The sequence below is a fragment of the Triturus cristatus genome, chromosome 2_2 (genome assembly GCF_964204655.1).
Source record: "Triturus cristatus chromosome 2_2, aTriCri1.1, whole genome shotgun sequence".
Taxonomy (NCBI): Eukaryota; Metazoa; Chordata; class Amphibia; order Caudata; family Salamandridae; genus Triturus; species Triturus cristatus.
In genome coordinates, this window is record NC_140582.1 from 1,024,739,025 (window position 1) to 1,024,766,860 (window position 27,836).

Consider the following 27,836-nt stretch of genomic DNA (forward strand, 5'->3'; position numbering starts at 1 on the left):
TTGTTGACCAATCTATTTGCTCCTGATGTGTCCAATTGTGGGACAAACACTGGCAGTCAAGCACAGTTGTAATATAATCAAGCAAGGGAAGTTTATGCACACTGGGATATCCATTATTTCAACCAGGGCAGGCTTTGAACATTTATTACTGGGTGACTCCACAAAGATCCAGTAGAGGATTTGCCAATGTAACCGGATGTCAGATACATCAAATTGCTCGGTCCAATTGTAGAGGAGTAGATGATGTACTAGAGGGTAAATGTATCAATGTTTCAATTAACTTAGCCTCTGTACGTTTTGGTACCCTCATAGATCTGAACATACAGAGTGCAGACTGTACCTGTGCCTTATATATCTTAATGACTGGAGAAAAATTTGCAAATGGAAAGAAGCGCCCACCCTGTGACCCAATAGAGCATTACTCTTTTTATTTATTTTTCTCTTCCAGAAGCAATTTGGTGCACACCTAACACCTAAATAATCAAAATCAAGAAACCCTTCAAGTATCTACTAAACTAAATGTTGTTGCTGAAAACATTTAGAGGCTTAAAGACCATAAACTTTGTCTTTGATAGATTGATAGACAAACCACGTTTCCTACAAAGCTCACATAATTCAGACAACAGATTTTGAAACCCCATTGCAGACTTGCCAAAGCCATGCATTTATGGTCATGACTGGTGGCTTTTCTTTTGCCGTTCCCACGGCAGTGCCTTTAAAACAGGCAGCGCAATGGGAATACAAAAGAGGTTCCAGCACGGCATGGACTGTGACGTCTATGCCATGCTGGAACTTGGGGTGCATGCAAGCAGGGGGCACATGTTGGCTCACCGGCATGAAAAGGCTGGCGATGGGGAAACTCAAAATATGATCAGCGGACCGCGGCGGTCCCGCCTTGCATATTGGACACCCGTGGATGCTCTGAATGGCCACCTCGTAATAGGGCAGCCGCAGGACCGCCACCGCAAGTCTGACCCCTTAGCTATTTTTAGCATTCTGAGTACAAAAAGTAAGGTGCTTATTTTAACAACTGCCAAAGTAGGGAATAATTTAAACAACTATCTAGAGCTGCAACTATTCCTTTTGCAGCTACGTCAGTGTACACCATTGGCAAACACACAGTGGTATAGTCACAAGGACTTATCTCCGATTTATCGTGGAGATAGATTTAACATCGCATTCACAAGCTTGTGCAAACTGCAGACAACACCAGCATTCCCGCGATAACTGCCCCAAAATGTATCCCCAAGGTGGACACCACCAACTATCCCGAATGAGATGCAGAGTAGGCGTTCCTGTGCAAAAACACACGAAAAAAACACACCACCACTTTCAAAACGAACTGCCAGATCTGTGATGCAAACAAAAAACAGGCGATTAGCCGCGGTAGCAGCAGGGAAATAACACCTGCCTTTTGCTGGTGTTAAGCAGGACGACTCCCTCAGCATAAAAGGGAGCCCAGCCAAGAGCCACACCGGAACACCCACAGATGCCATGGAGACATTGAACATGCAACGCGGATACCCATGAGGGCCACAACACCCACCGCACCCACCCCAGGCCCACCACCAACCCCAGAACCCGTCCGCCCCCCCCCCCCCGGGAACACCACAGAGGCAGCGTACACAAAGACAGCAGACCCACCTGAAACGCACCTGCCGCCCAGACCCAATGCCAGAGGAGGACATTGCCCACTACAGGCCCAAAAGGACAACCATTCCCCGCATCCTGACCCACATCCCCCACCTGCTGACGGCACTAACCCAGCGGACAACCAAAATCCCTCCGCAGACAAAGCTGCCTTCTGCGCAGCACCTGCCCACCTCTGGTACCATCCAATCCACAACTGCCAGAGTCAGAGGAGTCACACAGCCAGCCCATCCAAGGTCATCACACCTGTCGTGGATGCCAACCTCAGCCTGGCACCCCAGCACCCCAGCACCCCACGTCACCCAGACTGCACAGGAGCAGCTGGAGACTAAGCAAGGCCCTTATACCATAGCTGGATTCCCACATGTGTCAGGGACAATCAACTGCACACATGTACCCCTCGTGCCCCCTGCCCACACTGCACACAACTACCACAACAGAAAGCACATGCATACAATGAATGTGCAGGCAATAGTGGTCTGAACGGGACTCCTCAACAATATCGTGGACAACTCCCCAGGCAGAGTGCATGAAACCCACATCTCCCAACAGTCCATCATCACCCAGAGCTCCCAGGATGGCACACATGTAAAGGCAGACACCGGTGCAAGCTCCAAGCACCAGTCCCACATCCTCCGCAGCCCATCGTTGGCCCCCCCCGATGATGGCCCACATTACTCCCTCCTCATTGACATACTCCACCGGCGCCCCCTTCGGCCCAGTAGGTCCCACATGTGGAACTGTGTCCTAAGTCCTGAATGGCAGTGAGCCCAAGTCCGTGGCTGCGGCCACAGCACCAGACTCCCTTCGATCAGTGAGGCATAATTCCATATCGCAGGCCTGCGACAAGTGATGCCACTAACCCTGTTCAACGCAAGCCGGCGACATGTGGTGCCACTAACCCTGTTCAACGCAAGCCGGCGACACGTGATGCCACTAACCCTGTTCAACGCAAGCCGACGACATGTAGATGAGGACTCAGCCCCACCCTGCGGACCACTAGGTCCCACATCCAGCACATAGTCGTGAATCATGGATGGCCGAGTTCACACCAGTGAATGCACAGAGAGGAGTAAGTGGAAGATGCGGCTCAGTCCGGACGGAAGCCGGATCAGAGTCACGGAGGTGATCGAACACTATCAACAACTGACCTGGTGCCATCAACCCTGTTCCCCGCAAGTCTGCGTCCCGTGGTGCCACTGAGCCTGTACAACGCAGGCCGGTAGGGCCATCCAACCTAAGCTGGCCACACTTGGTGAATGGCCCGTTCTGACCGCTGCCTCAGACCTACACTGCGGTCCAGTAGGTCACACATGTGGAACGGTGTCTTGGGTGAGATGTGGAGGAGTCCACATCATTGGACATGCCTCATCCCCGGTGGCACCCCCTAACAGCACTGGTGCCACTAACTCTGTGAGCAATGAGTCATGGACACCATCTGGTTGGACCCTGGTGGCGTCAGAGCTCATGGCCTAGTGGTTTCCTGCATCTTCATCTGGCTGGAACGGACTTGGTGTCCGACGTGTCTGTTCCATTCATCTCCACCATAGTGAATGTTTCAGCGTGGGCCTGCCCTCTGCATCATGCCCTGGGGGTACACCTTCCACTGTCCACTGAGACACTCCGCGACAAGGCCCTTTGTCATCTCGGGAACCTGCTCTGCACTCGTAACCCTGCCCCAGTGCCCCGCAAGTCAGCGGCCCGTGGCGGCAGGCCTGTGCAAGATGCTGTGCATCCAGGGCTACTAGCTCTGTGCAGCACAAGTCATGGGGCCTTTATGGTTGAATGGTTGTGTCCTTTACGATGTACACTGTTGTCGATTTCTGACTGCACCAGGCAGCCCTTGCCGGCTGGTGTGCACACACCCACACACATGCAACAATGGTGACACTCGGTAAGTGTGCCTGCTAATAAATGTGGCCGTGCCCGTAGCCATTCACACCATCTGAGCAACTGTGTCCGTGTGTTCATTGTGTCAGCATGATGCAACATCACAGTATGCTGTCTTCAGCGGACGTTGCCATGTCACCTCAGTGTTGGCAGTGACCCTGGACATGTAGCCCCACACCTACCCCCCTGAATGCACAAGCAGTATGTGCTGGTTCTGCAGGGGGAGCAGGGTGTGGCTCGGACCTGGCCCTGGGCAGGAAGTGCGGTAAGTGTCTCTGTGACGGGGTGTTGTCGCCACCAGGGCCACAGTAGGCGATGTTGCAATGTGGCATGCACCAGGAGGGCGGGACAATGTATAAACAAGGGGGAAACCCAATATTCCAAACGCATCTGGGTAAGACAATATAACAAAGAACAAAGTGATGCGAAGGAACAAATCAGAAAAATATTTCTCTTACAAAATGAAGGAAACCACAAATTATCCTTCACGGTAAGTTAATTACCAATATGAGTAAATCGTCTAGTGTTGATATCATTGTCTGGGCACAGTGTCATTTGATAAATCTCTTTTATAAACATTTAAATGAATAAAGATTCACAAACACATCGTTCGATAAATGAACATGGATATTTTGCTCAAAAAAAGGCAACAAGCTTCAAAGAAAATTAAATCCAATCCTTATTCCCCTAAAGCAAATAATGGATGTAGACACTTCTATCGTGAACATTCCATTCGTCAAAGTAGCCCCATTATGTAGTGCTGAAAGGTATTGAAGCTCACACCTCTAAACATAATTTCTTAGTGCTACATATATCACAATTTAAACAATAATTTAGATTCCTTCGGGGCTCTTTGTAGTCAAAAATAGTCGACGCGTTTCAGCCCAACTTGCTTGGGGGCCTCATCAGGACTAGGGTATATAAGGGGAAATCTCCGGGAACCATGTCTATAATATAAACAAACATATACAAAATGTATAATAATCTATATATATATATACACTCTCTATATACAGAAATGTACAAAAATCTACAAGTTTTTAAGTGAAATGCAGGGCGGGACAGCAGGTACGGAGACATGTAGGAGCGCTCGTGGTCTTGGCACATGCATGCCACGTGTTTTGTGTATCAGTCCTGCGGACGCATGAGTCAGTTGCCTGGCTTCATTAGCAGCGTGATCACAACCAGCCATGGGCTGTACACCTGTGTCCGCCCTGTCCGGACCATTGGCCTACACCCAAGTGGGCACACACTTTTGAAGGCAGTGTCACGGTGTTGTTGGCATGGCGCTGGACATGCGCGGACAGGTACTAGAATGGTGTCCCATAGGAGTGCACTTGATGCAACTGCGCAACACACACAAGTGTGGGGGCTCGTGGCAGGGAGGAGCAGCTGTGTGGCAACGTGACACACAGTGAGTCTGCTCATGTGCAAAGTGCTGGGCATATCATCCATGATTCCCATGGTTGCAGACGTTCCACCACACGCACAACCGCCCTATGTACATCAGTGTGGTTTTCACTTCTGTGCTTGTTCAGTGGTGTGATATTGCCAGGTTGTGTGACTTGTGCTCCTGGTTGGTATTGTTACTCTTGGGCATGGTTTGTCTGCAGTTGAGCTATTCTTGGTTGTGCATGTGTGCCATTGTGCCCATCTCCCCCCGTCCCCCCAGTCCCTGCTGGTTACTCTCCCTGTTGCTGTTGTGTCTGTTTTTTGGGGCAGTTTCCGGTCCCCGAGTCCTGCCACAATCTCCAGACTGATGTGGTGGACACCATTTCCTCCATGTCATCCAGCTCCTGATGTGGCGCGGGACTCCCACCTCCGATGTGCATTGCTTCCTTGTTGCTGTATGCGTGTTTCTGCTTGTTTGTGCCTTTCGCATCATTCCGGATGTTCCGGGTTTCTTCCATTACCCTCCTCCGCTCTCAGACTGCATTCACCCTGTCCAAGATGGCCTGCCATGTACAATGTTTAGTTGCCAATGGGGCTTGTGGGGTTTTCTGCTAGCTCGGGTTGCCTCCGTTGTGCTTGGCTGTTGGTCAGTTTGTGTTTGTGTGTTTTTTCAACTTTTATAGTGATTTTTCCTGCCTGCCTTGTGTGTATTGCAGGCCTGGCGCTGCTTATTGCTGATTTCCTCATCGCGCCTTGGCCCATCGCATGTTTTTTCGCGTTGCAGTTAGTGTTTTTATCTCCGTGGAGATGGTTGTATCGCGGACATTAGCCGCATTTTGGGCGGACTATCGCATGGTACCGCCGTGTTGTGAATTCCACGTTGACACAGGGTTATTTTCCCGCGACAGGCTGCGATGTGTATAGTTGCGTTAACATTTTTTGGAGATGTTTAGCACAGGTTCTTGTGAATATACCCCACAGTTTAGTGCAATAAGTTGTGTTATTTCACCATTGGGTCCCCGCCTTACTCTAGCAAAGTTTCCAGAATGTGATTGAATTACTAATTTCAGTTGTGGGGATGGTAGGTCCATCTCGATTATACCGGTCCGTTAAGCATTGCGCGGTACTGTATCAAAAGCAGATTTGAGATCAGCAAAGGGTCCATAATGCTACTTTCCTTCAAGTGTTGTGATGACTTGATGCCCATGCTCTAGGCATAGTACAGAGACCACTGTCAGTGACATTCCTATAACCTCAAATTCACTACTAGTTTTTCAGTAATCAATATAAACATATTGGAGGTAAAAATGTTAAATAAATGAAACCATACATCGAGCCGTAGCAGAGGTCCATCTGCCCTGTGAAAATCAGGAGTGCTATGTATGGTGGGACTCTGCCTACGAAAATTGGAAGAGTAAATACATTCTGTAGTTATTAACGCAGATATTTGACATGTGTCATTTTGCATGTGTGTCTCCTTTTTCTTTTTTCCTGCATACTTAATCTCCAACTGATTGCAATTAAAATATTTTCTTAGTATTGCCACACCGGTTCTCGCTGTTATTTCGCGTGCTGCCTTACCCCAGTGTTTTGTTCTGCAACGAGCTTGCGCAACCTCTCAGCCAGCCGGAGGTTACATTAGTATTTCCGCCCCTTAAAAACATGTTTGCATGTGCTAGACGTGCATGATAGTAACCTCAGCAATTAAGATGTTTGAACTGAAACAAACATTTCCCAGTTAGAACATATCAGCTAGTACTGCACGGGTTGGCATAGATATCGCATACGACAATTGCACACTCCTTTTTGCATTAACGACATAGTTTACATTTTATAATGTAATGCTAAAAGGTTCACTGTAAAAAAATTACATTAAATAAAAAGCAAATTTGTAAATTGCATGAATGCAGAAAAGTCATAAATGCAATAAAGTCAAATTCTCTAAAAGTGCTCACCATTTTGAAATGTTGCCGTATTAGAATTGCGTATACTTTACTGTAAAGTTGTCTTGTAAATGAATTAATATTTGCCAGTATCACCCACCTTTTGTCTATTTCCTTCTTAAAGCGACCTGCCTTGACCTCTCCCTGGGGTACTGCGAGGATCTCCCCTACTCAAAGACAGCGCTGCCGAACCTGTTGAATCAGAAGACGAGAGAAGAGATCGAGTTCAGTTCCGAATACATTTTGCTCAGCGTCATCGACACTCTGCTCGGAGGGGAATGCAACCCCGACATCAGGCTGGTGGGCTGCTCCATCCTGGCTCCTCGGTGTGAGAAGGGCAAAGTCTTGAAGCCCTGCAGACGCGTGTGCGAAGCTTTGAGGAAAAGCTGCCTTTCTGCCTTTGACGCCATTGACATGGCCTGGCCTTACTTCCTGGACTGTGATCGCTTCTTCGTGGGTGAAGAGGAAGGCTGCAGCAACCCACTGGACAAGCTCAGAGGTAAGTTAGTCTCTGGCCTGCATCCTGGGGTAAATATCCTCCCGCCCCCAGGAGGCCCACGTTATGCTCTGAGAGCCCGATTCAGAGAACTAATTTAAGAGAAAATCCTAAACTTACTACCATTTTGGTATTTACAGAAGGCACTTACTCATTTTGGTATCCACAGAAGGCGCTTACTCATTTTGGTATTCACAGAAGGCGCTTACTCATTTTGGTATCCACAGAAGGCGCTTACTCATTTTGGTATTCACAGAAGGCGCTTACTCATTTTGGTATTCACAGAAGGCGCTTACTCATTTTGTATTCACAGAAGGCACTTACTCATTGATGAGTAAGTGCCTTCTGTGAATACCAAAATGAGTAAGTGCATTCTGTGAATATCAAATTGAGTAAATGGTAGTAAGTTTAGGATTTTGTCTTAAGTTAGTTCTGTGAATCGGGCCCCTAATTCATGACTTATCAGGACCAGGAGTCCTGCTTGTAAAATCAAGTAGATTCCATACATTTTTGTTTTTTACTCCCTCCATTACCAGCAGGGCTGGCTATAACACTGGTGGCGCCCTGTGCGACATGTTTGTTGGTGCCCACCCAGTAACCACCTCTGCCATGAATTCCTTCACTAGCACCCTTTAACAGTGCCCCTCAAGTCTCCATAACCACTGTCTCTCAGATTAATTTAGTTTTATAGCAACACTCATACCCGTGTAAGGTGTCAGAGCACTAAACATCACACACACTTTGCACAGAGACAATCATGCAGCCGCGGTCGGTAGTAGGAGTAACTGCAGGGCGGTGACGTGGGGAGGGGGGGGGCAGGGTGGGGGGTAGTAAACTATGGATTACGGAGGTTTACAGGTAAATTAACATATAAATGAATAAAACGAATTTCGTTGCGTGCACTGCATCGCATTTGGGGATGCAGTGCACGCAACGAAATTCATTTTATTAATTTATATGTTAACTTACCTGTAAACCTCCGTAATCCTTAGTTTACTACCACCCACCCTGCCCCTCCCCCTCTCCACGTCACCGCCCTGCAGTTACTCCTACTACCGACCACGGCTGCAATCATGTGTGTAAATCAGTGAATAGGAAATGCTACATCAGACAGGACTACAAGGTGTAGTAGTGACATATCATCGATTCTGGTAGGCAATATAGTTTAAGAGTCCTTATGCTGGAAAAGCACACATTCAGAATTTAAAACATAACATCATTGTCAGGGGTTCTCTTTAATAATAAGAATTGTTTTCTTCCCAAATACACCCTGTTGGCAAGATTAGGATAATTAAAGACTCGGCAAAAAAACATATAGCGCTAACATATACCTTGCAGTTTGCTATTAGCTCTCTGATGACAGGTAATAGCTCAATGTTCTATGTTAGGATTTTGACTTATAAACAACACATAACAAAAGGAGCTCTCTTACAGAAGCAGTAAAACACTGACCTATTTCCATTATATGCACTTTGTTATCTGCATGGTACACGTTCTTAGCAGAAGGCATTTTAACCCTCTGCACTACCTTAGGATGAGTCAAAACCTCCAGTCTCTTTCCAGGAAGACAAATAATCACGGAAGTTATCTTGACATTTTAATTGATGCCTGATAATTGCTGAAGGCCAGGAAAGCGTCAGCAGGTGCTTTTAGAATGAGAATATACTTGCAAAAATGACGCCCCCAACCCAAGCCAGCGCCCGGTTCAGTGGCACCGATCACACCACCCTGGAGCCAGCCCTGATAACCAGCCCGGCCTCTGTTCCCTGGGGTGGCCTCCCCTAAGGCCCTCGATCTAGCCATTTCCCTTCCCCTTCAGGAAGGGTGGTCAGCCCTATGGGGCATTTATGGAGAAAGCACTTCTTGACAGTGTGTTTTTTGGTCGGGATATGTTAGTACATAGCACAAAATCTTCCATACTGCTCCCTACAAATGTAAAAAAGTCAAGATCCTTGATATTGTGGGGCATATGTACAAGAAAATGGTGCAGCGCTGTGGTACATTTTCCAGTGCCACGCTGCGTCATTTAAAAAACGCAGGGTTGCACCGTATTTAAGAGAATACAGCTCACCCATATTTTACCTTATGCTGGGCTGAAAGTAGCTGCCTAGCGCCAACACAAAAACCCTTGTGTCATAGTGCAAGGGTGCCTGCATTTCAGGGATGATTGTTTAGGTGCAGTTAGATGTCCCTTCCTGCACATAAACAATCAATAATGGCGATTTGCTACTTCTATTTGTGCTGCCTTCTGAATACTGCAAAAAGAACCGTTGATGGACAGAATGCAGAACAATGTCATACATTCACCCCAGTACAGAGATCTGGGCCTAAATCCATTGTGTTTTTTTGTTCCCCGTGCCATTCCAATTTCCCAGCAAATCAGTCTTGACCCTGCACCCAATGGGAACAGTCCAGTCCGAAATGCCAGGCCAAGTCCTCCCTAGAACTGGAAACAAGCATCCTAGTACCCGTTTCGGGGTTTCACCCCTCATCAGCCAGGATAGCTTGACTCCAATGGCATGGAGAGCATGGGACCCACGTCTGTGCATACCCAACCCACTTGGGGTGACAAATGCAAAAAGAACAATTGATGGACAGAATGCAGAACAATGCCATACATTCACCTCAGTACGGAGATCTGGGTCAAAATCCATCGTTTTTTTGCGTCCCATGCCATTCCAGATTGAACTCAGCCATATGCAAATCAGTCTTGACCCTGCACTTAATGGAAACAGTCCAGCCCGAACTGCCAGGCCAAGTCCTCCCTGGACTGGAACCAAGCATCCTAGGACCGGTTTCGGGGTTTCACCCTTCATCAGCCAGGATAGCTTGACTCCAGTGGCATGGAGAGCATGGGACCCACATCTGGGCATACCCGTCCCACTCGGGGGGAAGAAGGCAAAAAGAACAAATGATGGACAGAATGCAGAACAATGTCATACATTCACCCCAGTACAGAGATCTGAACCTAAATCCATCGTTTTTTTGCTCCCCATGCCATTCCAGTTTGAAACCAGCCCCAGTACAGAGATCTGGGCCTACATCCATCGTTATTTTTGCTCCTCATGCCATTCCAGTTTGAACCCAGCCATATGCAAAGCAGTCTTGACCTTGCTCCCCATGCCATTCCAGTTTGAACCCATTGCTCCCCATGCCATTCCAGTTTGAACCCAGCACAGGGTCAAGACTGATTTGCATATTGCTGGGTCTAAACTGGGTTAGCACGGTGAGGAAAAGAACAATGGATTTAACACAGATCTGCTGATTTGGGGAGAATGTTTGATTTGCTCTGCATTCCTTCCATCATCTGTGTGTCTTTTGCATTCTTGCCCTAAGCGCGCCGGGTATGCCCAGACGTGGGTCCCCTGCTCACTGTGCCACTGGATTCAAGCTAGCCTGGCTGATGAAGGGTGATGCCCAAAATCAGTACCAGGATGACTTTTTCCAGTCCAGGGAGGACCTGGCTTGGCAGTCCAGTCTGGACTGTTCGCATGAGGCACAGGGTCAAGACTGATTTACATATGGCTGGGTCTTAACTGGGGTGGCTTGGTGAGCCAAAGAACGATGGATTTAACACACCTCTGCTGACTGGGGGAGAATGTTTAATTTGCTCTGAATTCTGTCCATCATCTGTGTGTCTTTTACTTTCTTGTCCTAAGTGCGCCGGGTATGCCCAGATGTGGGTCCCAGGCTCACTGTGCCTCTGGATTCATGATAGCCTGGCTGATATGGGGTGATGCCCTGAAATCGGTCCCAGAATGGTTGGTTCTGGTTAAGGTAGGACCTGACTTGGCAGTTCGGTGTGGACGGCTACCATGAGGCACAGGGTCAAGACTGATTTGCAAATGGCTGGATCTAAACTGGGGTGGTATGGTGAGCAAAAGAATGATGGATTTAACCCAGATCTATTCACTGGATAGAATGTTTGATTTTCTCTGCATTCCGTCCATCATCAGTGTGTCTTCAGCACATAAATATACCGGGAGAGGGTAACCATTTTCACCACTTGCGTTCAGCCCCATAGAGAATGGTTCAGATGGGACCACTTTGCCAAATCCATACACATGCGTTCCATTAGGGGGCTCAGACTGTTCACCATCATATGTTCCAGGCCCCTGTTGACAAGGAAACCCAAGTACCAGAGGCGGGTCTTCCACTGGCAATGGCAGCACATGGAGTGACCCTTGACAGCGGCAGGGCCTTGCTCTTCCCCCAGTTCACTCTGTAACCAGAAATTGATGCAAAGCTGTCAATACGTTCTAGTACCATGGGGACATGGGGATGGAGGTGCGCAGGGCAATCATGATGAGTAAGATGTAATCTGCGTATAAAGCGTAGATGGACCACCTAGCGTGGGGATACGCATGCTGGGAATCGATTGGCTTTGAGAAGAGGCCCAGGGTTCCATTGCAAGGAGAAAGAGTAGGGGGAAAGTGAGCAACCCTCGCGGGTTCCCCTACAGACCATGACAGTGAGGAACTCTTAACCATGGGTGTTTAATTCCTTGATAGTAGGGGTACCTATTGTTCTCTGGTAAGAAAGTGTTATCGATGGATTGTGGTCTATATGTGTGCATTGTGTAGTCGTGTTATCCTCCCGAGATGAGAGATGTAGCATTAAATTGTGTTTCGTGGCCCCTGGGACCATCCCTATCCTTTCTCCCTTCTCCTCCATCAATAACTTTTAAACTGTATATAACTTATTGTTGATTCTCAAGATCCATGTGACATGGCGTACCTTCTCCTCTGCAAGTCCGCTGGGAGGCTGCGTTCCCAGTCTCAGTAGATGTTTATCTCACTTAGGGCCCCTGTCCACTCTGGGACACTGGGTTTGCCATGGCATTATCCATCTCCTGTCCATGTTTAATCGGGCCCATTCTTAATGTGTTTCTGTGCCAAATCCATCTCCTGAACGATGCCCATTGTCTATGCTGCTGATTATTGTCTTTTTCAGAGGCATTGCCAAAGGGAAAGTGCAGTTAATATCTAATTTTGGATTGTCTCAAATGAGAGGCTTCAGTTGTTACATTCGCTGTAGGGTGGCTGAGGCCATGTCTTGAAAGAGGGAGCAGGTGTGCCCATTGTATGTAATTTGATCACATACTCTGGCTGCTTTGAGCATTGTCTCCTTACACTGAAAGTTCGGGGACTTCACCAAGATGTCTCTTGGTCTGTTCAAACCCTTGTTGCAGTGTTGGCCTACTTAGTGGACCCTGTCCAGTTTGATCTGGTCTAGTGGCACACCTGCCACCTCAGCAAAGAGACCTCAGATATCGGCCTGTATATTTGATCCCCTGCCCCCTCGCACTGGCCCATACGTAGGCGATGTCCCTCTTCTAACAATTTTTGAGGTCTTCCACGTTTCTGTGTAGGGCATCTTGTCCAAGCAAGACTTCTACACCTACCCAATCTCCTAAACCACCTTGAGATATGTGAAAGACTACTCCTCCGCCCCTAAGATATGTGACTGAGCATCGAGCATCAGTTGACACCCATATGGTACATTAGGACAAGCATCATGAAGACAAGGGTCCTGTCCCCCCCTCCACTAGCCCATGAAATATGTGAATGAAGCAAGACATGACACTCAGCAGGGTGCACTAGGACAACCAACATGATTTTGTTGTTATTATACCCCTTCCACCATCACGTGGTACCCTAGATGACAGGTTGTACCTGTAGTGTAGTACAATTAACTGAAGGTGAGCCACTTAAAATGTTTTTTTCTGCTAATGCCTTGATGGCACCTCAAGATGATATGTCAGGTGCTTCAATAATCGATTAAAGTAAACATATACATGAATTATTGCAATTTTAGATTTTAAATTTGTTTCTTAACCAGATTGTCTTAATTCCCATACTTTATTTTAATGATATTTTATCTTAAGAAGAACCATACTAATTGATTAATAGAAGTTAACTATATTTGCCAGCTCCTAGATGCTAAGGTGTTCATTTTTATTTTTCTCAATACAGGAAATGCAGAAATTAATGTAGAAGAGAGCATTCCTGCAATGCCGAGTACATTCATACATTTCACCCACCATTCCTACAACCAGATGGTCACAGTTCTAAAGAAGACAGCAGCAAGATGCTCCCACATCTCAACAACCTACAGCATTGGACGCAGCTTTGAAGGCAAAGAACTGCTTGTGATTGAGTTTTCAAGCAACCCTGGTCAACACGAACTTCGTAAGTAGATACGGTTGATACAACTGGGAACTATTTTCAAACTTTCTTTTGCTTTTGATAAAGCTAGTTTTATAATATACTTTTTATGAGTAGTTACAAAACAACTAAGCAGAAGTTTTAGTGTCTAAGGATAAGGAAAGTATCATAAAATATTTGAAGTCACTTCTTTACCTTTTATGTCAATTAAATTGTACCTCAACAAGGAGAAAGGTTTTTATAGTCGCACAGGGACAGATTTATCAAAGGTTTTACGGTGCCCTGTGCCAGGCAAGGGGACACAGGGTGACGTAAAACCTAGAATGAAATTTGCCAAGCCATGCAAGGCCATTTTGCACATCCCTGAGTTGCCAGGTAAATATGGAGTAACTCAAGCAAGCCCAAGTTGCTGCCTTACTTTACTCTGCCTCGGGGAGGCATAACATGGGTGGAGAGTGGGTGTTCCCATGCACCCACCCAAGGATTTTGGCACATTCCCAGATTTACTTTGTGAATTAGACCTGGGAAATAGACCTGTGAATTTGTCAAAATGCTACGCCTTCCCTGGGGAGGTGTAGCGAGGTGAAATATGTTCATTTCTTCTTGTTTTTTCCTATTTCGATATGTGCTGTATTTTGCATCACACATAGAAAGAGGAAAAATCTTCAGAGGACGTGTCTCTACCTGCTCAAAAACATTTCAGCCTGCAGCGCAGGTGCACTTGCACAATGGTGCAAGGGTGCATACATTGGCATGAGGCAGCTATATCATGCTAAATATAGCACATTCCTGCCCTCTACCTGTCACGCAATGCAGTGCAGCAAGGTGTGTTTTTTTGATAAATCTCCCCCTCAGTGCTTTTCCCAGATGCCTTTTGAATATCTGGCACATACTTTATCCTGAACTTTTATATTAACTTTAGTCTCTCTGTTTCTCGTCATCTCACATCTATCATTGCAGTCTTCAGTAGCCCTTTTCTCAAACTCCTTCCACTCCTTTCAATAGATGGATATTTCAAATTCTACAGTTTTGCTCAAGTTATTTACCCCATTCAAGAAACACCTGTGATGTTTTTATATGAAAGTTAATAGTCAAACTCCTCCTGGGAACGCAGCTGTTCAATAAATCATCACATAGTGGTCACAAATTTAAGTAAAGTGCAGCGTTCTGCATGGAATATTTTGGCTCACCTGAAATCCAGAGGCTGAACCAAGAGCATAAAGATGTCCATGCGTCACGAGCAGGAGACTGAGTTGATAGTCAAGATTTGCTGAACAGTTATCAGTTCATGAGTTTTTCCATATAACATGCAACTTATTTTTTTCTATTAAAATTATGTATTTGACATTTTTGTAGGACAGGTCTAAGGAACAGAGAAATAATTCAGGCAACCTAAATGTACACATGAAGTGGTGCTTTCCAAGATTGAGAAAGAGGAAACTCCAGGGATTATGAAAGAAGACTTCTTTATTCTCAAACAAGGAGCCCACATCCTGCAGGTCTCTCTGCAGTGGTTCCAAGCTCAACTGCCAGAGTCAACGTTAGCAACTATGGAGAAGGAATGCAGAACGCTAAGCCCATAACAAAAATAAACACACAGCACATATTTTCTACATAGTCACTGACCATGTCATGTAAGTGTGATTGAGCTGAAAGAGGGACTAAGTTTCTATCATTACAACTCTTTTGAGAAATGTTCTGATGTGCTCATGCAATTTGCGTAGTTCGTGCAATGTCATAATATGTAAATTACATAAAATATCAGATCTATGTCCATATGATGTGGCTCAAGGATGTGAAAACACAATACCGTCCCTTACTGAAAGGGTATAAATACCTGACGAATATAGCTAAATTAGCATGTTAATATAGTATGTGAAGGCAACAAACAGTCCAAGACTGGAAAGGAAGCGTTGGTTTCTCAGAGCATCTCAGAAATACTTAAACAAACAATGCTTTTGGCTTCTATGGGATATGTTACAGCAGGTTCCTATAATCTGCATAAGTGCTTTGAAAAATCAGGTCTTTTTGTAAATTGGTACAGCATAATCAACTAATGAATAAATAACTTCTTGAGATAATATGTTCTAAAAATGTTCAACAAGCAACTGAAGACCAGGAGTACCTATATACAGGGTTCTTGAAGTTCCAAAATAACGTCTCCATTGAAAATACAACAGAGATAGAGATTACATACAGAGCAACTGGGAAACACTGACAAGATGATGGTAATTTTCCTTAGAACAATGAAAACAAAACCAAATTCAATAAAAAGTAGGAGCGGAAGGCAAAAGGTTTGGGGATGACCCCACCAAAAGGGCATTTTCAACACCACCCTCCTCCAGCCTAAAGCAAGGGGAGATTAATCAATACCTTGATAGACTTCCCTGCTTTGGCGTTAGAATGTAGACAATGGTCCTCCACTGCAGGGTCAGTTCTATGCCTGTCTGGATTCAGTTTCACTCTGTCTCCTGAGCCACTGAACTGACCCATGGGGAGCCATTCTCCTCATCTGCTGACCCCATCTGTGAAGCACCCATCCTTAACTTTTCCACGGATGCATCCCAGTAGGCAGATAGTACCACCATGGCAAACAATGTGTGGTGGCCCATTCCACCCCGTGGATCAGACTTCTGTCCCCAATCCAAGGAAAAAACTATTCATAAGGACAGCAAACAACAGAGGCCACTGACAGCCTTTAATGTCAGGAGCCAGGCCCTGGGCCATCCACTGCTAGGTAGAGGCCCTAAGCAAGGATTTGAGGTAGGCCTCTCTTCCAGCCTTGGGGCTGGAAAGAAGTTCCTTATGAGTTCCTGAGATTTTTCTAACCTCTGATGTGCTTCATAGTGGGGAGGGGGCAGTAGCCCCAGTTGCTTTGCACCCTACCTCCCACCTGTTCAGGGGTGGTATCCTGACACTAGCCAATCAACCCACGGTCTGTACCCTGAGTCCTCCCTCACCCTGCCCATCTATCTAGGATCGCATACTCTACCCCTGAGAGTGGTACTCCCAGAAAAAGGATCTGTCAGGGTGCCCTTGGCGGCTGCCCCTCTCCTGACACCAAGTGCAACTCATTCCCCAGAATGCAGTCTATGGGCATCTGGGGTTAACTATGACCCTCCCCTGGGTCACCTCCCCACCCTAGTCCAAGGATACCAGGGCCATATGGTAGAGAAGCCCTACCCATGGACCTGAGATACCCTACATACCTGACCGGTGTAGTGTTATGGGGAAACTAGCTTTTCCACTCTCATGGTCTGGCTAGCCCCTGTGTCCCTCAGAGCAGTGACTGGAACCCTATTTATTTTCACCTGGTGGAAATGACGATTCCCACCCTCAGGGATCACAAAGTCACTCTCTGAGTCTATCTCCCAACTAAGGGAGATCATATCATGATCTATAACTTGCTCTTATGGACTACTTAGCCCTAAGGCCATTTTGGCCACCCCTTGGGAGGTCCCACCAAAAGGTGGCTTCTGTGGACAGACAGAGTCCCCCTGCTTGTATCTTAAATGTGAGCACTTAGAGCACCGGGGTTAGAAAATGGGGGGTCCTGGGCCACCGCCTGCGAGAAACACCCCCTGTTTCTCAGATGAGGCATGGGAACCCTTTACCCCGTACCATGGGACTTGTGTTGGTCATCTTTACCCTTCCCCTCCCTCTGCTAGGGGGAACCTGAGCAACCCTTCTTGGGGTCACTCCCAGGTACCTTCTTGGACACTCTGGTACTGGTCCAGAGGCCCAGAGGTCTGCCTGCTCAGCAAGCTTCCAGTGGTCCGTCAGCTTACTGTCAACTAGGTTCTGGCGCAACTATGTAAAACAGACACTGAGCATGTACTTTCTTATGATTAAATTGTGCAACACAACATAATCATTACCTTTGCTGCCCCACGCCCAACCATTCAGTGTCTTGCTGGAGTAGTCCACAAAATCTACCCTGGATTGGTCGGGAAGCTTCTGGCTGTCCCTGAACCTTTGGTGGTACTTCTCAGGGGTCAGCCCAAATTTCAGAAGTAAAATGGCCTTCATTTGGGTGTACTTGGTTTGGTCCCAACCTCTAGTGTTAGAAGAGCGTCTCTCCCCACATTAGGCATGTGCTTCCACAGATGTGCCCCTCAGTTCTCCTCAGGTACCTTGTGAACCCTCAGTGCAACTTCATATGCAGAAAACCATTGTTTATGTCATCTTCCACCACATACCTGGCCATCAAATCCTTAGGTATGCAAACCCTTTTCACCCTGTCAGGTACTGTAGATATGCTGACACCATCACTGCTGGAATCCTCTTTTCTGGCCTTGATGTTCAGCTCCTTCGAGATTCAGTTCATGAGCCACTACCTCTTTCTTTTCTGCTAAGGCTCTCTCTTTCTCAGCCTTCAGGGTTTTTTGCAGCTCCACCTTCCTTGTGGTGCTTTTGGCAGAAAGTCCAAACTCCTTGTAGAAGTCTCAGAGGTGGGACTCAGTATAGTCCTCTATGTTGGCCAACTCAAATTCCATGCTTGTGGTTGTAGACCCATCAGCCAGAGCCATGATTGTGAGAAACAAATCAAAAACGCTAATCAGGGAGAATTTAAAATTTGAATTGGTCTTGGATGCGGAATAGTAGTGTACACCAAATCACTGTATGGCACTGCACAAACACAAGTCCTATTCCACCGCTGCTGACCAATGTTAGAAATTAGATTTTTGATTGACTGGGTTATGAGCCCTATTCGGGCAGCAACCACAGTCCTAGCAGGAAAACCCTAAACTAACCCAGAACAGTTAGGCTTAACTTTTAGATGCAATGTGTAAAGTATTTGTGCTACACTTTAAACAGTAAAGCAGTGAAAACACCACACAAAAAGATTCAACACCAGGTTAGAAAATTAGAGCTTAATGTAATAAAAACACAAGTCCTAAATGAGAAAAATTAAATTACTAGAACTGGAGATGTTGTATTTCAAAGTTTTTACCCTAAACCTGGTTGTGGAATGTTGTGTGGATCTGCATCGAAGATGCGTTGCGCAGGAGTTTGTCCCGAAAAAAGCATTGCGCAGCGGTGGTTCTGAAGGCTATGCATCAGCCCCAGATGCCGGAAATGGCGGTGATGCGAGTCTTTTGCGATGGGTTCAATCCACTTAACAGCATTGATGTGTTAGTTCTGCTCGGGGATGCGTCGCTCATCAGAGAAGATGCATCTGTTCCGCTGGCAAGCACCTTAGGCTCACTTGCAAGGTTGTAGGACTGAGGTGGCACCACCTGGCAGGGTAGACTCACAGATGGCAGAGTCCAGGTGCTGGGGTTGTAAGTCCTTCATGTCCCTGAGACTTCAGATCAGGAGGCCACCCAGCTAGCCCTTGAATACACTCTAGGTCTGGGGTCAAGTGATGCAGGTCCAGTCCTTTTTATTGAGGCCAGAGGGCAACAGTCCAGCAGGCCAGGACAGAAAAGCAGGCGTCTAACAACACAGCAGTCCAGCAGTGTGGCAGTCCTTTTAGCAGCACAGCAGACCTTCTTCCTGGCAGAGTATCCACATGTCCAAAAATGTACCGAAGTTGTGGTGTACAAGGTCCTGTACATATGCCAAATGGTGCCTTTGAAGTGGGGGAGACTTCAAAGAAAGGCATTTGAAGTGCACAGAGTTCCTTTCCTTCCTGCCCTAACTCCATGCTCACTACAGGGGTATGCAGCCCATTGTGTGGGGACCTGACACTGCCCATTCAGTTGTAAGTGAGGCCAGGTCCAGTCCTCCCTCCCATCCTTCCAGAATGGCCCATCAAGTCACACCTACGCTCCCAGTGTGTGTGGCTGTCTAGTGGGAATACACAAAGCCCAGCTCTCACCCACCACAGACATATAATCAGAGACAGGCTGCAGGCCAACTTTCTAAACATGACATTTTTAGAATTGCAATTTAAAATCCGACTACACCATAGGTTTAGATTTTAAATTGTGATTTCAGAAACACCCGAATTAAAGGGGTTATCTCTTCCCATTTAGATCCACAGACATCAGACTTAAAGGGTTTGTCTCTTCCCATTTGGGAATTACACTTATACAATGTAGTAAGACAATCCCCATGTTATACTATAGGAGATATAGGCCTTGCAGTAGTGAAAAAGATTGAGTTTTTCACTACGGTATATGTAAAACTCAAGTATACATGGCCTGCCTTTTATGTACATTTCACCCTACCATATGTGTTGTCTAGGGCCCACTGTAGGAGTGACTTATATGTGTACAAAGGGAAGGTTTGGGCCTGGCCAAAGGTTTATTTTGCTAGGTTGAAATTGCAGAGTATTCTGCACACACAGGCTCTGCAATGGCAGGCATGTGACATGGTTGGAGGGCTACTTAAGTGGGTGGCAGAAGCTGTGCTTGCACCCCACTAGTAGTCTTCAATTTACAGGCCCTGGGCACATGTAGTGCGCTGTACTTGGGACTTATAAGTAAATTAAATATGTTAATTGGGCCAATTGAACCAATATTACCATGTTTAAGGGAGTGAGCACAGGCACTTTAGCACTGGTTGGCAGTGGTAAAGTGTGCACAGCCCTCATTCCAACAAAAGCCCTCATTCCAACAAAAGCAAATTCAGCAAAACGTAGGAGGGGAAAGGCAAAAAGGTCAGAGTGACCCTGAAAAAAGTGCTCTTTCCAACAGGTACTATATGGGATGAAGTGATTTGGTTTTGTGAAGAGTTTGAAGTTTGCACAGACAGGGAGAAACAACTCAGGCTCACAACAGGAGAATATGCATCCGTATTCGCATAAGGAATTTTAGCAATTTCAGCTGAGCACATCCTGTAAGAACTGCTGCAGTCACTGTCAAGTAAGACATCTGAACTGGTCTGCAAAGAGAGAAGGAAACGTGCTTGGATGAACTCCCATTTGCTTGGTGAAGGACTGAAGACTAGAGACCTTGTGTTGAATCACTGAACCTGGAAAAGCTACTCTGAGGACTCAGCAATCTGGACTCTTAGTGACACATGAGGAGAAGAGATGATCTAACTGACAGAAGCCTTCATCCTGTGATCTGTGGGTTCCTAAGACTGGGAAAGTGGACTATCCAAGGATCAGAGCTGCATCTGCCTGAATGAAAACCAGGAATACCAGTTGTGATTCGACGTTTAGCTGTGATCCTGTCTGGAAGTGTTAAAATATAATTTTCCTACTGGAATGGGATATGTGGCTGATGTTCCGAAAGATTTCCACTGATGTTTGGCCACTTTTGTTACACCAACAAATAAGTTACAGAAACAGTCCTGACGATTAGGACATTTTAAAGACGGACATACTGGCACGAATGAGAACACTGGTTTTAAAGCAAAGCATCCCCCCCCCAAAAAAAATGTATTTATTTTAGGATTCAGACAACAAATTGCTTTCTATTTATTTTCACTTCCATGCACTTCTTTTGATATAAAAGCTTCCTAATTTATTTTTCAATAACTCCTCTTGTCTACATTAGAATTATTTCATTTGGATGTCATTTTAATAACTACACATTGCTTTACTTACTACATTTTCTTTCAACATAAAGTTCAAAACTCTGGGATTTGTCTTTGACAGGACTCTGAATGCCAGGGAAGGTATGTTTGTAGGTAGCTGTTATCACTATCGAGCCAAACCTAAGCCTTTTCTCTCACTGTCATTTATGCATCATAAAACTCTAAGGTGAGAAAAGTAGCTAAGATCAGGCTGGATTATTGTATCTGGTTTTCTACATGTTGCCAACTCTTTAACCTGAAGGCATTTAAAGGGACCAGGAAACCACGGTCAGACCCGTTGCCTGGCTTTGCAAATGAGATAATGTCTCTTAGACTCCTGTGCCATTGCATTGATTAGTCACCCCTTCAAGCTGAGCTATTGTACACTTAAAATAGGTTGTTACATCTGTACTCAGAATGTAGAGTGTGTTCAGTGATTACTAAAGTTACAGGCATGTAGTTGTTGCACTCATTCCACAGAGAGGTGGCATGTGCCTGAAGACTTTGCTCAGAGCTTACGTGGGCACTTTTGCCACTGTCACTTATATGCTTGCTGTTACCTGGAGTGGTATTTATCGAATGTCAGGTGGAATGGGTAAAAGCAGAGCAGTAGAGTAAAATGTGCAAAGAAAGATGTGAAACCTGGGCCTTGTCTTTGTATGCCTGACACCATGAGTTTCAGGAAGCAGTGGTGTAGCAAGGACAGGTGGTACCCAGATGGAAAACTTTCTTGTCACCCACGGCTTGACAAAACGGCAAACATATGAGCTTAAAACACATATTTTTGCCATTTTGTTACCCCCCTCAGTGATTTTTTGTCACCCCCAGCTTGACAAAAAGGCAAAAATATGTGTTTAAAACACATATTTTTGTAATTTTGTCGCTCTCCTCAGTGATGACACCTGGGGTGGCCAGCACCCACCGCACCCCCTTCCTACGCCACTGTCAGGAAGGAGTCACGGGAAGCCTTACAATCTAACCTTTCCAAAATAGTGGGTTATCCAGTGAAAGCTATCCGAGATTACTAAACCAAGATGTAGGATGAAAGGAAGGTTTTCTTGTGATGTCAGTTCCTGGTTAAATCACATCCTTTTCTTCTTTTTGATTGCATTCATCACCCATTTGCTGCTATTTTGCCCTTGATTTTGTTTGTTTGTAGCCGGAATCTGGCGGATTTCTTCTAGATTCTTCTTGCTTGATTATTCCTCTGTGTAGATGTCAGGGGGAAGTTGGAACCCGTGCTCTTTATCTACAGTCAAAAGCTGCATGTTTACTCTGGAGTTTTTTGCTGTTTGTTGAATTTTCATCTTATTTAGGACTCTCTTAAGGAGACAATTGACACATTTTATGTGCACTATTAGTACATGGTGGCACTGTGGCTACTGGGAAATCAAGAAGGCTGTTTAACAGACTAATTTACCTTTCTTGCCATTTGATCACTTTGAGCCAGCTCACCAATAAGATACAGAGTCAAGATAAAAGCTACTTTGCATCCCCTGGATAACACTGTTGGTTGTTTTCTGAAATCACCTTCCTCCTCAGTTGAGACTTGTTTCCTCACTTATCAATGTCAGAAAGATACAAAAATATATGCTCTTTTAGGGCGCTCTAGAAAGACCTGCAGTAGGAAGCCTACTACTGAGGTAGCGCCCACATTGCAAGTGTAATAAATCAGTCATTTACTCAGATAGGTTTGAACATTTGCACTTGTTAAGTCTTAGCTGTGATGCTGGTGTTGCTGTTCATGGACCACAGAGAGCTTCCTCTGAGGCAGGCCTTGCTGTTTGTGATGAGCCTCAGCTAATGATTCCTACAGAAACCTGTGTATTATTAGGAGTTTGATTATTTGGTTTTGTAGGAGCCTATCTATTGCTCACACTGGCTGTGGCTGATCTCATCCATGCAGCTGGGCACAAAAGTGAGTAATGCTTCACAGTTTCACTTGTTCAACTAAATGGGTCGCAAGCTGAGAACATTGTATCATTTACCTTGGGGTGCTTGAATCAGTAACTACTGAAGTCTAAAGTTGGAACAACAATGGTTCATTTGGGTTTTTACACTTGGGATACTATTCAGAGTCAGTGATTGTCTTGCATTCAAAATGCCTGTGTGGAATCCTGAATTCATGGGGTCTATTTGAACATCATTCTGTGGAGGTATACATGAGTGTTAATTCCATAGGTGTTCCAACCTGATGTGAATTAAGAATGTGAGCATGGAAGTTCTTTTTAACATCTGTCCATTGACCTCACAGAATATTCTAGCAACCCACCATATTCGCACGTAGGGGTTGCAATATGTTTTAGTTCTTAGACTCTTATTGGAACATTGGAGTTAGAGACATTGCTGCAAAAATTAATTTGACGAATGAGTTATTCATTTAGTTGCGATTCAATGATCAGCATTCTGAAGTTACAAAAACAATGATTCAGCACTCCAACATGTGTGAGAGGTAATATATTTAACCAGTACAAGCAAAGCAAAGAGAGGCACATCAATTCAGCAGGTTCTAATTTCTTTGTTTCTTTATTGAAAAAGTTCTTCATAAAAGTGACCGTAGCCAACGCGTTTCGACCTAAAAAGGTCTTCTTCAGGGCAATTGCAACAACAGTATTCTTTTTTAGTTCATTAAGATTGTTCCATGCTGTCCAACTCGGTCCCTCACTCTAACTAGGAGTGCCTTACGTCCACCAACAAAGTAAAATCACACATTGGGTAGCTTCTTAGTGGACTTTTCCAAGTAAGTCATATCAGTGTGGACATGGGTTCTTCAACCCATGTATGTTTGTTCTGTGTGTGAACCGCTCCCGCAGCGTAGCCAAAATCTTCACCTTTTAATGTATGGGATCTATATCCTTGGAGGTTTAAGGGGTATTGAGCCTCTGATTCTTTGCACCCTTATATATTGCAAAATATCACTATTTTAGACACCAAGATAGGTGCATCTGTAATTACCTCATACCCCTTGTTTTGTGTCCATTGTAGCATTCTGAAGTTACCCTGTCTGAAAACTGCAATGTTTAGCCCTGTGCCAGATTTGTCTCAGATGGAAAAGATAAGAGATATTTTTGAAACCACTCACTTACTTTCCAATTTTCACATTGGATTTGACCTGCTAGTGATAATTTATGCACTTTGCTGATGTTATTGGGTGAGATGTGAATGAGTATAGTAAACAGAATAGTCTGGGTGCTGATATCACGAGTTCTATCAATGCTGCTTAACATGCTCAACATTCCAATACTATTATACCACCTGCAACAGGTTAGAATCACAAAGCATGATGTATATTTATAGCGCGTTTTCTGTAGGTAGGCAAAGCCTGTCCAGTCTTTTACCTGAAGGCACTTTTTCTGCTACATCATGAAGGTGATGAGCTGTGGTCTATGTAAAGACACTCATTACAAGTATTGTGGATATTGGTGTGGGATACCAGAGACCCACAATTGTTGATTCCTGCCGAGCCCACACTTAAATTTTGCACCTGCAAATTGATGAGGCCAGAATGGGGAATAGTATGCAGATCCTGTATTACCAGGTCCTTTTACATATTGATTTCTGATTCCAGCTTGGTGAAGATTGTAAATGCCACTGTGGAATCTGTGCAGAATGTGGGGCAGGGACTGAGGTGTAGATCATGGAGAGGACACAAAAAGGTAACCCCATTATTGCTGGAGCATTACTAGTTCCCCAATGACACAGGAGGAGGAGGAGGAGAGATGCAGGGTAAGCATGCAGTTGCCAGCAGCCCCAACATCTTCTTCACATGAAGGTCCAAGTATAGTTTTTCTAGACTCTTAATTATCACCTTCAGTATTCGCGATCCTGACAACTGCGGTATGGAGACATCACTTACTTATGCCTACCACTCCTCCTCAAGGCCTCAACACCAGGTGTCTCTTGGCCTTCCACTTTTCCTTTTCCCGTGAGGATTCCAAATGAGGGCTTACCTGGTGGTGTTTGATCCAGGCTCATGAAGGGTGTGACCTATCTAGCCCCAGCCTCCTTTATGATATCTTCATGAGCAGGGAGTTGAAAAGTCTGCTGCCATATGTCGTTGTTACTGATCATGTTTGGCCAGCGGATTTGAAGGATTTTCCTAAGGCAGATGTTGATGAAGGTCTGGACTTCGTTGGTCGTGGTCACTGTTGTCCTCCAAGTTTTTGCTCCATACAGATGGACCGATTTTGCATTGGTGTTAAAAAGACTGATCTTGGTTTTCAGCATTAGGTCCTTGGAACAACAGATCTTCTTTAGCTGCGGAGACATCAGCAAAGTCAGAATATCCTGAAGCAGTATCACGCCCAAGTATACCTTCCTGGGCCGCTTGAAATAAGGGCAAAAGTAGTAGTTTATCTCTATTGATGAATGGAAGAAAGCCAATTAGATTAAAATAATTGCTTATAAATATAACTTTTATTACACAAGGGCATAGCTTTGCACTGGATTTCTCACCATATTCTAGATTTTTGTATAGAGCTTCAATTTCACCTGTGAGAATCCTTTGTTTTCTCATCGATAGTCAATGATTCTTGGTATCTAAATTATAAAATTAGAGATAGCTAAATGAGAATAACCGGGGTGCCTTTCTTTGAGGGCTTCTGAGTAACATCAACTAGACAACTTAAGTAGGGCCCTATGTAAAAACATTCACTTCATTGACAGTTATCCATCTATAATGATATGTTATGTAAGGCCCCCTTCTACTTTCCTTTCCTGCTGAGGCGAGCAGTGCAAGGGTGAGGAGTGATTGATAGCCATGCATAACATGGTATACTGAAACCCAAAACCACCATTCTTGGCACTAAGTTTCCTTCCTCCTTACCCTTTTCTTAGCCCTAACAGATACTATTCATCGGGGGGTTAGACTAACATGTTAGTGGTGGTGTCTTTATTGCTGCAGTAAAATGCTAATGTCACACATTATTATTTCTCCTCTGTGTGTTGCCAGGTACTGTAGCTCAGTAGAATTAGATAAACAGGAGCCTGCATGCTTGCATGCTGACCTAAGTACTGATTATAATCTGGATCCAGGTCGAGGAGAGGTGTCTCATGATGGAAATCCCCCTGGGCCCAGCTAAATTGTTTACTATACTTTTACTGAAGTAAAAGTGTTGGAAATAACAATCTATTGCATGATGTCCCCCCCCCCCAGTTTTTGCCCTATCTGTTCCTGGCTTTAGAACTCTGTACACTTTACCCTTTCTAAACATGAGTAATGTGCCTGTGCTCCCCTCTAAACATGTTGAAATTGGCTTAAACCTGATTGGCACAATTAACCTTACTATATAAGGCCATAGTATATACTGTGCAGAAATACACCACTGCCATTGCAAGTTAAATGTCATGTGTGGACTGCAGCACCTATTGTGCCGTCCACTACAGTGGCAATGAAAACATGGCTTCAGGCTAACCCTGTGTGTCCTGACAGCAATATGTTGATTGCTGCTGCAAAGACATCAGAATTAACCTTTCGACCCCCCCCTGCCATGTACCATGCATCAGGGGTTAGATTAAGAAGTTTAGTGCTGGTGTCTGCAGCACCACACTAAAATGCATTATTCATAGATATTACAGCTCCTGGGACCAACATGATGATGTGCGGTTAGGTGCTGCAATCACATAAGGTAGCCAGCGTCTTCAGCTTGCACTGCTGGCTGTATGCTGAGTTGCAATTATCATCATCAGCTCCTCACTGGTTCAGCTGGACTGTGAGGGTTGAGTGTAACTATGTGCCAAACAGTAATCTGCTTCAGCAGTGTTTTTAGTAAATAAATAATTGTCCCGTCATCTCAGGGCCATGTGATCTGTCAACAGTCTAAGTGGAAACAAACTAAGGGACCCAACCCCACGTGGTGCCTTGATGTTTTCACATGTGCAACACCTAATGATTGGCCCATGCAGGCAGTTCTTTGTATTTTCTAGCCCTGCCTGGCATGTTCATCCAACATGGCAGTGCTGCACAACCTGTGTCTTCTAGTTGGCACTGGTGCAGGTGATCATGCTCGTGAGCAATGGGGGGCGGAACAGGATGCTTTCTCAACAGCTGCAAACCTGAATGCCACTGAATGCTGCACTATTGACATAAACTTTAACAAGGTTTAGTGCTCATTTGCCTTCCGGCTTCCAGTCATGTGTATAGGGTCCCTGAAGTCTGGTATAATGCTGGTGTCTGAATGCACACTTTAAAGTGCTGGACAGCCTGTCCTGAACTGCATCAGTTATCCTCTGATTTGTTCCAACAACAGTGCTAGTGTGATTCCACCAGAGCCTGCCCAGCAGTGCAGGAAAATGACCTGTAGTGCTGAGGTTAGGGCAGCATGACTGCCAAGGGTAGCACACAGTCTGCATCCAGATGACCCCCTATCACAGCCCTGGCAGTCACTTCTGGCTGGCACATGTGAGTCCGGCAGCTGAGCACTGAACTGAAAGCAATGGGGGCAGTGTCAGGAGTGACAAAATAATTCTGTTAGTATTTTTGCTGGTCTTTCACCTTCAGTTAACTGCATATAAAATAATATACATGCCTCAAAAGTCCCTGATTGATTGATTGAAGATAAATGCAAGTCCAAGTAATCAGTGGAAAATTAACTCTTTTACATTATCAAACCTCAATTGGTTAATGCAATCTCTCTATAGATATCTTTGTGTGTGTAACTAGAGAGAAACATATCTGAATCCTGGTTGACACAGTGGGGAATAGTGACTTGTGCATTTATGGTGCTACAAGGTCCCAGTCTGTGACTGAGAGAGCACTTTGACAATGTTATTCATTATTTTAACATTATATAACATACATTAAAATATAAATATCACTCAAAATGTCAC

At 45.2% G+C, this 27,836-nt stretch overlaps 1 protein-coding gene across 1 annotated transcript in view; it reads left to right on the forward strand.

Annotated features, from left to right (window-relative positions):
- The window catches only part of CPZ (carboxypeptidase Z), a 297,018-nt gene that overhangs the window by 195,042 nt on the left and 74,140 nt on the right, over positions 1–27,836 (forward strand). Inside the window, exons 3-4 of the mRNA XM_085642486.1 lie at positions 7,000–7,374; positions 13,347–13,562. Of these exons, the coding sequence (XP_085498612.1) occupies positions 7,000–7,374; positions 13,347–13,562 (591 nt within the window). The remainder of the gene's footprint in view (positions 1–6,999; positions 7,375–13,346; positions 13,563–27,836) is intronic.